This window comes from Emys orbicularis, chromosome 2 (assembly GCF_028017835.1).
Source record: "Emys orbicularis isolate rEmyOrb1 chromosome 2, rEmyOrb1.hap1, whole genome shotgun sequence".
Lineage (NCBI taxonomy): Eukaryota > Metazoa > Chordata > Testudines > Emydidae > Emys > Emys orbicularis.
The window spans coordinates 41,784,905-41,801,363 of NC_088684.1; the positions used below are offsets into that span (position 1 = coordinate 41,784,905).

General features: G+C 44.9%; 1 protein-coding gene across 1 annotated transcript in view; it reads right to left on the reverse strand.

Annotated features, from left to right (window-relative positions):
• Nucleotides 1-16,459, reverse strand: part of CPQ (carboxypeptidase Q) — a 273,989-nt gene that overhangs the window by 45,010 nt on the left and 212,520 nt on the right. The window contains exon 7 of the mRNA XM_065399948.1: nucleotides 7,127-7,328. Coding sequence (XP_065256020.1) covers nucleotides 7,127-7,328 — 202 coding nt within the window. The remainder of the gene's footprint in view (nucleotides 1-7,126; nucleotides 7,329-16,459) is intronic.

Below are 16,459 nucleotides of genomic sequence, written 5' to 3' on the forward strand. Positions count from 1 at the left end.
TGTGTTTTCAATGCTCATGACAACAGTGCAGAACTGTGTGAGCTCTATGCTTCTGCCAGAGATGGTGGGCAGCAAAAGATGCTGCATGGGCTTGTGGAATTTAAAAAAAAAGGTGAGAAAATTATGGAATATAGATGGGATTATGGGATGGAGAACTTGACCCCTTATTTCCAGTCATCCCTGATTACTTATTTCTGCCCCACCCATGGATTGCCAAAATTTCCCAAAAGATTGGACAATGGCGAGTGGCAAACTGGAACGCCTACCCAGAGTGCACCGCACCATGCACTCCTGGTGAATATGGCACAGTGCTGATGCAAGGAGTCAAGTATGCACCTCACAAAGGATATACACTGCTACCTCGATATAATGCGACCTGATATAACACGAATTCGGATATAACGCGGTAAAGCAGTGCTCCGGGGGGCGGGGCTGTGCACTCCGGTGGATCAAAGCAAGTTCAATATAACGCGGTTTCACCTATAACGTGGTAAGATTTTTTGGCTCCCGAGGACAGCATTATATTGAGGTAGAGGTGTACTAACTTTGGCATCTTTACCCCCAACGTAACTTGTGTTGACCAAAGTTTGTAGCATAGACATAACCTAATCCAGAATATAGAGTCCAACAGACAGAATTGGGATAAACAATCTAGAAAACGGTATAATTGACTCAAATATCTATATATAGAGCTTATTTCTGGTGACCGGTGATTGACATTTTTTGGAGTCTAGCACACAGCTATGTGCTCCTGTGAAAGAGGAAGTCATTTTACTCCTGCTTAGTTGCTGGAGTTGATGTTCAGAGCAATAGTGTGTGACATCCTACATTGAGTATTTTAATTTGCAATTTATGAAAATACTAAAAGTTAAAGGGAGATGCTGTTTTCTACATTTTTAAAGAAAGCTTTTATTTTCTGTTCCCTCTCCCCACCTTACCAAAAATCTCCCCTTCAGATGAAACAATTCTTGCCTATGCCCAATTAAAGCACAGATGCTGCATTCCTGTGCTCAGGGCTCTGACTCGTGGAGTCACATGATTATATCAATCTTAGTTTTAATTCAAGTTTTTAGCCCTTGTAGTTGAAAGGAAAAGCTTGACAAGTGTCGCCAATTCAGTGACAACTGCTTGTGTCTGCAGACAGCCTGAAGCAATAGCTGTGAGAGAGGGACTACCTTATGTATCTCATCAAAGCGTTACCTCCAAAAGCCACGGCTATGGGGAGGGCTCACCAATACCAACCCAGCACAGAACTGTGTATGTAGCAGGAGGAGAACAGAAAAATAGGCCTGGCCTGCCCACCCACCCATGCAAGGAGACCCTGAGTTGCTGGGAGTAAGTGTAACCCACACACCTTCTGGATGTGGTGTTCTGTCCCATCTAGTGGCACTGAGACCAGAGAGAGAGAGACAGAGACAGGAAGGGGGAGTGCACGAAGTCACACACTGCCTCTTTCATATATCAGATACCTTGTTTTCTTGACTAAAATATTATAACATCTTTCTAGTGAGGGTCACTACATGTCTTTCCACCTGTTCAGAGACCAGACAAGCCTGTTATAACACAACATGTGAAACAATATACTGTACTTGCAAGTGCTGACCAAGCCTCTTGGTAAAACAAATGTGCTGTAATAAAAGGCATTATGTGTATATAGAGTTTAGAAATAAAGCTTAATTGAGAGAAAACAGAAATGTGTAATAAAAACGACTGAAATAAAGGATTTTGGAAGACAATTGAATAACAAACTAGTTCTTTAAGACTAATGGCCATCTCAAATCACTATATCATCCTATAATAGACTTCACAGCAATCAACTGCCTTTGCCTATTGCTTTATGAAAAAAGCAACACAGTTATAATACCACAAATGTTAGAAACACAATATTGTCTGGTTTTACAACGATTATAGAGATTTCTCATTCTTGGTTCAAATTATTCTCCAAATTGTTGAATATAAAGACCACTGCAGGAAATCTCTCAAGCACTCAGAAGCTACACAATGTATTAAATCCCACTGCTGTGTTTTTCCACATAGATTCCACCTCTTGTACCACATAGGTGTTGTTTGGATGCTTAATTAATGTTTTTAGATCACTTTGCACATCTGTGGCACCTGACAGTAGTTAGCGCTATTATTACTACAAATATAGGTACTCTGTGCAGTTCCACAATTTAAGGGAAAGGATAAATGAGTGCTACAATATTCAACTGTACTCCCATGTAAAAGAGAATAGCTTAGACTCTGAGAAGCATGAGTTCAGTAGTCTGAACTAGGAGTGGGTGGAAAACAAAAATTCTGTTTTGTGAAAAATTTTGTGGTTTCAGAATTTTGTTTCATTCCAATGCTGAATGAAAATGAGATCTTTTGAAATTTTTGTGAAAAAATATGGAAGACACTCACCTCAGAATAGCCAGTAGTTTGGTGGCTGGGGCACTCACCTGTCACATGGGAGACCAAGGTTCAAGTCCCTCCTCTCCCTGATTCAGCACTGCGGCTTGAACCCAGGTTTCCTGTATCCCAGGTGAGTGCTCTGGTCTAGAGAGTCAATCTCGCCTGTTGGAGAGATCTTTCTCTCCTATTTATTTGTATAATTAAATATGAATTGGGCCAGAGAGTGGGTCCCTTCTCTGAATCAGGTAAACCTTCCAGACAAAAGAGCCAGCATTCTTTTGTGGATAAATTCCTGACTAGCTAAACCTAATCTAAACCTTCACCAGAAGTACCGGTAGTTATGAATTAATGTAAAAAGCACAAGTAGTATTGTTTTCACTGGGCTTTCTGACTCAAAGGAGGAGGTGGATTTTAATACTTGGAATAGAAGCTACTCCTGAACTCTAATTAATACAGTAAAAATTTAAATGATAAGGAACTGAATTTTTTGGGTCACAAATTCTTATTGCTGATGTATTCCATGTTTTCTGTAATACACTGTGGAAACAAAATAGCCAAGTGTATTTTCAGGAAACTATGTAAATGAAATTGATGAAGTGTCAACAATTGACTGCTTGTTTAAATTGGATAACATCGGAAAAGCTGTTATAGTATGTTCTGACTGTTACAATATTATTATATACCGTAAGTGTTCATTTGAACAATGAGAATACTGCAGACAAAGCGTGAAGCTTGCAAGATGTTTAAAGCCTTCTCTCTGGTACAGTATGATACAATCTGAAGCAGCAGTTCTTTTAATGGAGTTAATTCTTTCATTCCATCTCTCAAGGGGAAAGCACCATACTTTGCATTGTGGGGGTACTTAGTGATTCGCTTAACAGGAGGTTAAATGAAGCAAAGTTTCAAACAGCAAAGAAACAAACCAGCTAATGCTCCTAATGTTTAACGTTGAAGGTGAACTGAATTTCAATTGATGAAAATTGCTATATAACAACTAAGTATTATTATTGACTGGGTTAAACAGATTTGAAACTTAAGGAACGCCCCCCCCATACAGTTTCTCTCATCATGCACCTCACAAACAGGTGAATTTCTCTATATCCCCAATGCTTCCCCTTCAGCCCCTCTGACCCTCCCATCACAAACAACAGCCAGGGTTCCAGATACTCCTACATACCCATTCACACCTCTGCAACGAGGGGCATGACCACAGATGTAAGTGGTCAAGGCTGTGTTAGGTGGCAGCGTTGGTGGTTGGGCAGTGTCCCGATCTGTGAGGGGCACATGGAAATAGACAATATGGGATGGAGGGAGCTGGGCCGGCTCCAGGTTTTCTGCCGCCCCAAGCGGCCAAAAAAAAAAAAAAAAAAAAAGCCGCGGTAGCGCAATCGCGCCGCTCCACTCTTCGGCGGCAATTCAGCGGCAGGTCCTTCGCTCCAAGAGGGACGGAGGGACCCGCCGCCGAATTGCCACCGAAGAGCCGGACGTGCCACCCCAATAGCAGCCGGAGTGCCGCCCCTTAGTATTGGCTGCCCCAAGCACCTGCTTCTTTAGCTGGTGCCTGGAGCCGGCCCTGGGAGGGAGGAATTCATCAGGAATTCATTGGTCCCTAGAAAAATCCATCTCTTTATAAAAAGGGATCTTTCTTCACAAAAGTCAAAGCATATTTTACTATGACAGCATTTCTGCCCCTTTATATTTTCTAAACATGCACTGGGAAATTCTGTGCCAATGACTACACAGATATACAGATCATCTAGACCTGAAGTCCAGGAGCAGCGGTACAGATCCACAGACTTTCGGAAGAAAGGGAGATGGAAGTGGCATGGTTATTGACCATTGGCAGCTCTTACCCATCCCTCAATTTAGCATATTTTTCTGCAGGTGTAAAATAGGTGCAGTTAGAGCCTAGGATCAAGGACATGTAAATTACAGGATTACAGCAGTTTGATGTGCTACTTAGGCTAGGTCTACACTACCCGCCTGAATCGGCGGGTAGAAATTGACCTCTCGGGGATCGAATTATCGCATCTCGTCGGGACGCGACAATCGATCCCCCAATCGACGCTCTTACTCCACCAGCAGAGGTGGGAGTAAGCGCCGTCGACGGGAAGCTGCGGAGGTCGATTTTGCCACCGTCCTTACAGTGGGGTAAGTCGGCTGCGATACGTCGAATTCAGCTACGCTATTCGCGTAGCTGAATTTGCGTATCTTATATTGACCCCCCCCCCCTGTAGTGAAGGCCTGCCCTTAGTAACTTGTGCATGGAATAGAAACATGGGCAGCTGGTGACCTGGCTGTTGGGGAGGCTATCCCCCAGCCCCTCTCCTTCAGTTCCCCCTTCCCTGCAGGAGCCCAAAGCATGCTGACCATGGGTCCCGGTGTCAGGCAGCATGGCCACAGCACCCCCTACCTGGAGCGCCGGGTGGCGCAGACGCAGCGCCCCCAGCCCTGGAGCACCAGGCGGTGCAGTCCGAGTGCCGGGCGGGCAGCGCGGCCCCAGTGCCAGCTGCCCCGAGTCCCCACAGCAGGTTGCCCAGCTCCAGCCAGCCTGGGCCAGGGCAGAGCGCTGGGAACTGCAGGAGGAGGCCTGGGGATGGAGCATGGGCGGGGCCATGCCAGGCTGTTCAGGGAAGCATAGCCTCCCCTAGGGTGACCAGACATCCCAATAAAACCGGGACTGTCCCGATATTTAACGTCCTGACCAATGTACGATTGGGATGCCATTTGTCCCAATATTGTGGGGTTGCCAGGCATCTGGTTGGCGCAGGGCTACCAGGCTCCCTATCCGGCTCCATGGAGCTCCCCGGAAGTGGAGATATCTCCCTCTGGGTCCTAGGTGCAGGGACGGCCAAGGGGGCTCTGTGTGCTGTCCCTTCCATGAGCGCCAGCTCCGCAGCTCCCGTTGGCTGGGAACCACAGCCAATGGGAGCTGCAGGGGTGGTGCCTGTGGGCGAGGCTCTGTACAGAGCCTCCTGGCCGCACCTGTGCCTAGGACCCAGAGGGAGATATTGCTACTTCTGGGGAGCTGCCTGAGTTAAGTGCCTCCTGGAGTCCATACCCCACACCCCAACCCCTGCCCCAGCCCTGAGTCCCCTCCTGCACCCAAACTCCCTCCTGGAGTCAGCACCCCAAACTCCCTGCCGTGCCCCAACCCCCAGCCCTGAGACACCCCCATTGCGGCAGGGGCCGGACTTGGAGCCGTGCATCCCTGCCCTGCGGCTTGCGGCAGGGGCTGGAGCTGGGGCCATGTGCCCGTGACCTGTGGCTTGTGGTGGGGGCCAGAGCCGGGGCTGTGTGCCCGCGACCTGCGGCTTGCTGTGGGGACTGGAGCCGGGGCCATGTGGACGTGACCTGCAGCTTGCAGCGCCCCCTGCCCCCATGTGTGCCCTCCACCCCCATGGCTCCGGTGGGGGCTGTGAGCCTGTGGCTGTCCCCCCCACATGTCCTGATATTTTACTCTTGTGATCTGGTCACCCTAGCCTCCCCCAGCCTATGATATCCACCACCCATGAGTAGAAATAGTGCAACTAAGATTTGAGCCCTAAGCAACCAACATTTTCCCCAAAGTAAGAGGCATATGCTCCACAGCCCACTGCAGTACCAGAAAGATTCCAAAAATATCTGACGTGTGTCTGCATCATTCCAGTATCACAAATAGACAACAAAGTACTTTAGACATAAACCAGCATAAAAAGAAAGTTTTTGTTTTGTTTTTAAATACCAAAAACCAAAATATCTTCTGTTATTATTCAAGTGTTGAAAACATGGTAAAAGCTCAATTAATCTCAGATCCTTCAAGCCTATAGCCTGGTTGTTAGGATGCTCACCTGGGAGAGGGGAGATCTGAGTTCAAGTCTCTGCTCCAGAGTGCAGATTCAAACCTGGGTCTCCCATATCTGGGCAAATGCCTTAACCATTGGCTAAAGTTATAAAGGGACAGAACGTCACACACACAGCTAAAGGTTATAAGGGGACATACACACCGTTTGCTGGCCCTGAAAAACTTTTCCCCAGCTGAAGCTATCACGTCAAATTTGCAAACAGTTTCTGTCAACCCAAAAATGCATTTTTCGGCAAATAAACTATTTGTCCAAAAAGTTTTGTCCTGCTCCAGTTTCAAATCAAAGTACTTTTGCAAGAAGATTGCTACTTGTACGAGGTTCAGAAGTGTCACTGAGAATAAATGTAGAAACTATTTTTCAAATACATTTACAGGGCTTTGTCCTTCACTAGATTTTAGTGTATCATCACCTTTTGGTCTTTGAGTGCTGAATCCCCACAGAATAAATGTATTGAAAACAATTAATTTTTTAAAATTAAATTAAATAAGAACAAGTGAGAAGTGGGCTGAATTTCAAAGGGATATTTTTGTTTTGGGGTCCTGTGTTAGAATAAAGCTAAAAGAATTCTCTACTATTTTTATACCACTGGTATAGGAAAGATTAATATAAATCGTAAAGCCTAAAAGAAGATTTTAGGCCTGTTGTCCCATGCATAATCTAAATCTTTATTAAACTGATGCTCAAACACACATTCTGTCCTAATTCTGTGGTTAGTCTTTAAATATTTACATATTTCCTCTCTAATAAATATTACTCAAGGAAAAGATTTTTTTAAAATGTTGTCAAAGATCAAATAGAGCAACAAGCGGAATTTAAGAAGTAACAGCATACAGAAACAACCAGGCCAACTCAGCCACGTTGTCTATGACTTCATCCAGCATTCTCACCTGGTACTCCATCTCTCACCCAATATTCAGTGTCTGTTTCACCACCATTTTCATAAAGGTTTGTAACATTGATAGGCTGCAGCAGCTGCATGATCTCCTTCAGGATGGCACGAGCTTTATCACTGCCTGTAAAAGCCAGGCCCATCGGCATGAAGGTACCCGAATCAGACTCCATGACGATGTCAAAGTTGGAGATGTTACCCTGAACACATAAGAAAAGATCATTTTAATATTTATTTGCAGACTATTTTTGTAAGAATCCAATATTTGCCATTAGCTATATGTTACTAACAGAGCATGCAATACCGAAAAATTAAAGAGAATGCAGACAAGAGATGTATATGAACTATATAAAACATAAAGCCTCATCTCTCATATATGAATTGCTGATAAGGCTCTCCTTTCTGAGGCAACATAAGACAGAAGGCTTTTACAAAATAGCCAGTCTGGTGGCACGAACTCATTGCACTACTAACTAGTCCTCTTAACACCCCGACCCTTATGAAGCAATTTAGAACTAGTTATACCTGAACTGTCTTGAAGGCACCTAACAGAACACACTCCATCCTCACAAGTTAGAGGTTTTGCTTCTACGCACATGTCTGGGAAATTCATGACTGCATAAGCGTTACAAGAAAAAAAAGTGCTATTGAGCAGTGCTTCCCATGAATAATAGACCCATGCTAAGTTGACTCACTGGTAACTATGAAAATAATCTCACACAAATATTACCCCCAATGAACGTTCAAAACCTGTCACCCTGGTACCACAGGTTTTCTGAAGTTCAGCAATAGAATGTGCTATGCATGCTCAATGTGCTATTTTTAATTGCTGTAACTTGGTTCTTTCAAGATCAAAGTATTTCAGATGTGGCAAAAACAGGAGTTCCTAATTCAGGAATAGACATGCTAAAAGTTTTAAAAGAAAAGTCTTTGAGATGTTTGAACACAAGGAAATGTCTGAAAAGCAACTTAAATAAAGACTAAGTCACCTCCCCAACTGTTGGACAACAAAATGGCTAAACAAATGAAGATATTTTTGAAAATAATTAACTTCTTGGCTGAGTTGAAAAGCCTGAAAGGTTTCAATCTAGAAAGGTAAAAAAGTTACAACTAACTGGGAACAGGGAATTAGAATGTAAGTGTCCTCTCAGCCCTATCTCCAATGCAATTGCATAGGTCATGGGTTCTCACCCTGGGGTCACGACAACCCTCCCTTTCCTTATGGCGAGATGAGAAGAAGGACCAGAAAGTGCATTCTGTTGTAATGTGCTAATCGTATTGAAAAGGCTGAAAACCATGGGTATAGATGATAGAATGTGTAAGACGTTAAGCTTTAGATTTCAGGCCGTGTTAGCTGCCAGTGATAGTATGAGAGAGTGTTCAGGACAGCTTTAAAACATTTCAGTCCCCCGGTGCCTGAACACAGATGTACAAGGTGTCACAGTTCCTGGGTAACTGCACCTGTATTCCCCTTCTGCAGTCTGCTCCAGGAGTGCCCAATCAGGTCTCAGGCCTCAAGCTATCAGCTGTCTCTAGTCCCACTCCCTTCTGACCAGGGTTTTACGGTTGCACATCCCCGTCATACACAGTGATATCCTCAGCAGCTCTCACACGTATCCAGCCCCCTGCTCTTTACTTTCACTGCCAGAACAATGACAGGGTTTTTACCAGTGACCACACAGCTCTAAGAAAGCAAAATACATTTATTCTTAAGGCAAAAGCATCATAGAAAAAACATAAAAAGGATAAAAGGATTTAAATGCTCACTAATCATACCCGGACTCTCCCATCTTCTACATGGGAAGTCTGTTAGGTCAAAGTCTTTCCAATCCTTCTGCAAGGGTTGGAGCCACTCTACAACCAAAGGGCTTGTTTGCTGAACCAAAAGGAAGGCCCTGAGTCTGTTTAAACTCAGCCTTTTACACCAGAAGTCTTTCTTTGTCCCCCAGCCTCCTGAAAACAGTTAAAATCAGTCCCTCCCTCTCTTCCCCAGCAGAAGCAGCTTCGAAAGATGGAGAATCTACATAGCCAGGCTTGGGATTTTGCATTAATCACCTCTTAGTGATCCCAGATCCCGCTGGAACCCCCACCCCACCCACAGTGATCCAAGATAGCACAGGAAACCACCCCCTATTTCCACCCCAAAGTGAGCCAGGAAAACACAATACATTTGTATTGGTACAAAGGGCTATTCTACCAGATCAAACTGTGCGGTCCATCTCAGTATAATGGCTTTTTGAGACTTTCATGCTTTCTATGTAAAATACAATATGGTCCCCAAAGATACCACATGTGGCTGCAATATCTGTCACACAAGAGTTGCCAGTTAAAAGACAATATTTGCTATAGTAACCACATTTCTCTCCTGTATTAGGTGTAGGAGGGGAAAATCTGTGTATCATTCATACCACCAATCTGGCAAATGCTAACTTTTTAATCATAGAATCATAGAATATCAGGGTTGGAAGGGACCTCAAGAGGTCATCTAGTCCAACCCCCTGCTCAAAGCAGGACCAATTCCCAACTAAATCATCCCAGCCAGGGCTTTGTCAAGCCGGGCCTTAAAAACCTCCAAGGAAGGAGACTCCACCACCTCCCTAGGTAACGCATTCCAGTGCTTCACCACCCTCCTAGTGAAATAGTGTTTCCTAATATCCAACCTGGACCTCCCCCACTGCAACTTGAGACCATTGCTCCTTGTTGTGTCATCTGCCACCACTGAGAACAGCCGAGCTCCATCCTCTTTGGAACCCCCCTTCAGGTAGTTGAAGGCTGCTATCAAATCCCCCCTCATTCTTCTCTTCTGGAGACTAAACAATCCCAGTTCCCTCAGCCTCTCCTCATAAGTCATGTGCTCCAGACCCCTAATCATTTTTGTTGCCCTCCGCTGGACTCTTTCCAATTTTTCCACATCCTTCTTGTAGTGTGGGGCCCAAAATTGGACACAGTATTCCAGATGAGGCCTCACCAATGTCGAATAAAGGGGAACTATCACGTTCCTCGATCTGCTGGCAATGCCCCTACTTATACAGCCCAAAATGCCGTTAGCCTTCTTGGCAACAAGAGCACACTGTTGACTCATATCCAGCTTCTCGTCCACTGTGACCCCTAGGTCCTTTTCTGCAGAACTGCTACCTAGCCATTCGGTCCCTAGTCTGTAGCAGTGCATGGGATTCTTCCGTCCTAAGTGCAGGACTCTGCACTTATCCTTGTTGAACCTCATCAGGTTTTTTTTGGCCCAATCCTCTAATTTGTCTAGGTCCCTCTGTATCCGATCCCTACCCTCTAGTGTATCTACCACGCCTCCTAGTTTAGTGTCATCTGCAAACTTGCTGAGAGTGCAGTCCACACCATCCTCCAGATCATTAATAAAGATATTAAACAAAACCGGCCCCAGGACCGACCCTTGGGGCACTCCGCTTGAAACCGGCTGCCAACTAGACATGGAGCCATTGATCACTACCCGTTGAGCCCGACGATCTAGCCAGCTTTCTATCCACCTTACAGTCCATTCATCCAGCCCATATTTCTTTAACTTGGCGGCAAGAATACTGTGGGAGACTGTATCAAAAGCTTTGCTAAAGTCAAGGAATAACACATCCACTGCTTTCCCCTCATCCACAGAGCCAGTTATCTCATCATAGAAGGCAATTAGGTTAGTCAGGCACGACTTCCCTTTGGTGAATCCATGCTGACTGTTCCTGATCACTTTCCTCTCCTCTAAGTGTTTCATAATTGATTCCTTGAGGACCTGTTCCATGATTTTTCCAGGGACTGAGGTGAGGCTGACTGGCCTGTAGTTCCCCGGATCCTCCTTCTTCCCTTTTTTAAAGATGGGCACTACATTAGCCTTTTTCCAGTCATCCGGGACCTCCCCCGATCGCCATGAGTTTTCAAAAATAATGGCTAATGGCTCTGCAATCTCATCCGCCAACTCCTTTAGCACCCTCGGATGCAGCGCATCCGGCCCCATGGACTTGTGCACATCCAGTTTTTCTAAATAGTCCCGAACCACTTCTTTCTCCACATAGGGCTGGTCACCTTCTCCCCATATTGTGCTGCCCAGTGCAGCAGTCTGGGAGCTGACCTTGTTCGTGAAGACAGAGGCAAAAAAAGCATTGAGTACATTAGCTTTTTCCACATCCTCGGTCACTAGGTTGCCTCCCACATTCAGTAAGGGGCCCACACTTTCCTTGACTTTCTTCTTGTTGCTAACATACCTGAAGAAACCTTTCTTGTTACTCTTAACATCTCTTGCTAGCTGCAACTCCAAGTGTGATTTGGCCTTCCTGATTTCATTCCTGCATGCCTGAGCAATAGTTTTATACTCCTCCCTGGTCATTTGTCCAATCTTCCACTTCTTGTAAGCTTCTTTTTTGCGTTTAAGTTCAGCAAGGATTTCACTGTTTAGCCAAGCTGGTCGCCTGCCATATTTACTATTCTTTCTACACATCGGGATGGTTTGTTCCTGCAACCGCAATAAGGATTCTTTAAAATACAGCCAGCTCTCCTGGACCCCTTTGCCCTTCATGTTATTCTCCCAGGGGATCCTGCCCATCTGTTCCCTGAGGGAGTCAAAGTCTGCTTTTCTGAAGTCCAGGGTCCGTATTCTGCTGCTCTCCTTTCTTCCTTGTGTCAGGATCCTGAACTCGACCATCTCATGGTCACTGCCTCCCAGGTTCCCATCCACTTTTGCTTCCCCTACTAATTCTTCCCTGTTTGTGAGCAGCAGGTCAAGAAAAGCTCTGCCCCTAGTTGGTTCCTCCAGCACTTGCACCAGGAAATTGTCCCCTACACTTTCCAAAAACTTCCTGGATTGTCTGTGCACCGCTGTATTGCTCTCCCAGCAGATATCAGGGTGATTAAAGTCTCCCATGAGAACCAGGGCCTGCGATCTAGCAACTTCTGCTAGTTGCCAGAAGAAAGCCTCATCCACCTCATCCCCCTGGTCTGGTGGTCTATAGCAGACTCCAACCACGACATCACCCTTGTTGCTCACACTTCTCAACTTTATCCAGAGACTCTCAGGTTTTTCTGCAGTTTCATACCGGAGCTCTGAGCAGTCATACTCCTCTCTTACATACAACGCAACTCCCCCACCTTTTCTGCCCTGCCTGTCCTTCCTGAACAGTTTATATCCATCCATGACAGTACTCCAGTCATGTGAGTTATCCCACCAAGTCTCTGTTATTCCAATCGCATCATAGTTCCCTGATTGTGCCAGGACTTCCAGTTCTCCCTGCTTGTTTCCCAGACTTCTTGCATTTGTGTATAGGCACTTAAGATAACTCATCCAATGTCCCTCTTTCTCAGCATGAGACAGGAATCCTCCCCTCTTGCGCTCTCCTGCTTGTGCTTCCTCCCAGGATCCCATTTCCCCACTTACCTCAGGGCTTTGGTCTCCTTCCCCCGGTGAACCTAGTTTAAAGCCCTCCTCACTAGGTTAGCCAGCCTGCTGGCGAAGATGCTCTTCCCTCTCTTCGTTAGGTGGAGCCCGTCTCTGCCTAGCACTCCTCCTTCTTGGAACACCATCCCATGGTCGAAGAATCCAAAGCCTTCTCTCCGACACCACCTGCGTAGCCATTCATTGACTTCCACGATTCGACGGTCTCTACCCAGGCCTTTTCCTTGCACAGGGAGGATGGACGAGAACACCACTTGCGCCTCAAACTCCTTTATCCTTCTTCCCAGAGCCACGTAGTCTGCAGTGATCCGCTCAAGGTCATTCTTGGCAGTATCATTGGTGCCCACATGGAGAAGCAGGAAGGGGTAGCGATCCGAGGGCTTGATGAGTCTCGGCAGTCTCTCCGTCACATCGTGTATCCTAGCTCCTGGCAAGCAGCAGACCTCTCGGTTTTCCCGGTCGGGGCGGCAGATAGATGACTCAGTCCCCCTGAGGAGGGAGTCCCCGACCACCACCACCCTCCTCCTCCTCTTGGGAGTGGTGGTCGTGGAACCCCCATCGGTTAATGCTGACCATTGTACCATATTTGGCCTGTAACAGAAGCATTTCAAACACTGGCTCTTGAGCAGCTCCACTAGATGCCTGTAAAGCATTGGCTATGTCTTCAAAACAATAACTCTGCTCAAAACAGTACTCATGTTTAGGGCCCTACCAAATTTACGGTCCATTTTGGTCAATTTCATGATTTCAGCTATTTAAATCTGAATTTTCATGGTGTTACAATTGTAGGGGTCCTGACCCAAAAAGGAGTTGTGGGGGGGGGGTCACAAGGTTATTGTAGTAGGGGTGCAGTACAGCTATTCGTACTTCTGCGGTGCTGCTGGCAGCAGCGTTGCCTTCAGAGCTGGGCAGCTGGAGAGCAACAGCTGTTGGCCAGGACTCAGCTCTGAAGGCAGAGCCACCACCAGCATCAGCGTAGAAGTAAGGATGGCATGGTATGGTATTGCCACCCTCACTTCTGCGCTGCTACCTGCAGAGCTGGGCCCTCGGTCAGCAGCTGCCACTTTCTGGCTGCCCAGCTCTGAAGACAGCAGCGCAGAAGTAAAGGGTGGCATGGTATGGTATTGCCACCCCTACTTCTGCACTGCTGCTGGTGGGGCACTGCCTTCAGAGCTGGGACCTGGCTAACAGCCACCGTTCTCCGGCCACCCAGCTCTGAAGGCAGCACAGAAATAAGGATGGCAATACCACAACTCCTGTAAAATAACCTTGTGACACCCTCCTTCCCCCCCGCAACTCCCTTTTGGGTCAGGACCCCCAATTTGAGAAACGTTGGTCTCCCCCGTGAAATCTGTATAATATAGGGTAAAAGCGCACAAGAACAGATTTCACAGGGCAGACCAGATTTCATGGTCTGTGACGCGTTTTTCATGGCTGTGAATTTGGTAGGGTCCTACTCATGTTACAAGGGGTTTCTAGTGCAGGAAGAGTGATTGATAGCATGTAAATGAATTGAGACAGACTATTTGTGGTTGATAGAGGGAAGTGTTGGTGTGAATGGAAGAATGAATATGGGGAAAAAGATTATCTCAAAGGCAAAATTAGCCACACCAAGCAAATTTCAAGGTATCAGCAACACTGGTGTGCAGAAAAGACCACTTAACCATTGTAGAAATATTTTATAAGTTGCTGCTAACAGTATGGCATTCTTCAATTGTTTTCTATTTATATAAATGTTCACATATGTTTTCAATATTAAACTGACAAAATGTACCACCCACAGTACACAACACTGCCTTTTTCCTCCTCATTTATATTGTAACTGTTTAATTGTTAGCACATGCTGGAGGGGTATGAAAACAGAATGTCTTTGCACAGTAAAACCAGATCGGGATGGGGGTGGGGAGGAAGAAACAGGCCACAAAGGTTAGAACTGCTCTTTATCCTTGAGAAGACTATCTTTTTAAAGCATTTTGTCCATTAGAATGTAATGAGTAATTGCATATATATGCAAAGTGGATTTAGAAAACAACAGTAACTAGGCTCCACAAGAGGTGGTCTGGGCTGATTTCACCACACCAACTTGAGCATTTGTAATAAGATACTAAGGTTCCTATGTATGAGAGAAGAAATATGTCTCATGTAAGACTGTCCTTTATTTCCTTTAGATGGTGCAGAGGTAACTGCTGTTTATCAAAACAGGCTAAGACTGCATTTTGTTCTCATAAGTAAACAGTTGAATATAACTGTAGGATTACAGAATAACTGTGGGCTCAGCTGTTCCCTCCACCTCTCCCTGTACTGAAAATTTCATTCATATGCAGGCTCATTAAAAACTCAGGTCACTGAGATAATCACTTTTGTCAGGGACCAATGTATTTACTGCAACTTGCAATAATGCAACATACTTAATGGTATAATTCTCACCATGGTACACAGCACAGAGAATTAAATGAAACACACTGGCTCTTGTTAATGGGAGTTGCCTGCCTAACTCTCTGCACGCCAATTACATTTATCCTTTACATTCCTGTGACTTGATCCTGTCCATAGAGTATATTTAGTGCAGGATGAGTCTGCCACAAAAGAGGTAACTTCTTTCTGGCTTATTACGTCTATTTCTTACATTGAAACTTTTAAATGCATCAACGTAGAGTTTATCACTTGCATATGCAAATAGCTCAGTGGTTTGAGCATTGGCCTACTAAACCCAGTGTTGTGAGTTCAAGCCTTAAGGGGGCCATTTAGGGAACTAGAGTAAAAATCTGTCTGGGAATTAGTCCTGCTTTGAGTAGAGGGTTGGACTAGATGACCTCCTCAGGTCCCTTCCAACCCTAATATTCTATTCTATGAGACTGATCCCTGCCAGTATTTTCCCCTCATTTATTTTTAAATATGTATTCCTACCAAACAAAGCTAAAACACATTTTAAGCATATATCCCCTCCTCCCTTTCAACCCATAAGGCAAGCAGCTAAAACTATGAAATCACAGCCAAGTCCTTTCAATCTAAAAAAGGAACCAAAACATCTGGATCTCATGAGACTATGAAGGTATTGATTCTGTCAGAAAGGTAACAAGTCCCACTAAGACCAGGAACTGGGAATCCTAGTCAGCCAGGAAGTCAACTGTGTAGTTAAAAAAAAAAAACCTTAATACTTAACAGGGATGCTGCTGCTTTGTCAGGCATGAGACTCAAACCATGTTCCCAAAGTCTCATGACTTATCTACTGAGTCACTGAATTTCCTCTTTCAGAGCTGCAGCACTGGGAAATCCAAACTCCCAGATTAAAGAGGGGGCGGTGTGGAGCAAGCTGTTCTAAAAGGCTTTGGCAGCATTTGGGCTATTTAAAATACACTTATCTCCTTTCTATAAACCTGAGAATCTTAAAGATAATTTGGAAGAAAGAAAGAAGAGTCCAATGGCTTAGCTGTTATTGACTGGTTCTAAAACCAGTCCTAATTTAGAAGACTCACCACTTTACAAGGAAAGCACTAGAGTTTCCTTTTATGACAAAATATTGCCCTTGATTTGCTGGTTAAATATTTGTTCCAGTATATGGGACATGATGTGAGTTTGGTAGTCTCCCTCAAGTTTTCTGCTACTGAATTACACTTAGCATTAGGAAACACCTACACTTGTATGTCAGGATTTGATCCTAAGCAATTTGGATCTAAATATAGTATTGCAATAACCTTCTCATACTAGATATAGTCAAATGATAATCACCTCACTCAAGTAACTATATACATGTCTAAATCAACACTACAGGTTTATTAGCCTGGTAACCAAGAGTATGGAAAATGTGGTATGAAAATATGCTAAAAGCCTAAGTGTGTAACTTGCAGGTAAAAAAGAAAACTAATTAGATTATTTTTAAAACTCATATATCACTATAATGTCAATTTGAGTTGCTATTTTTAGCCA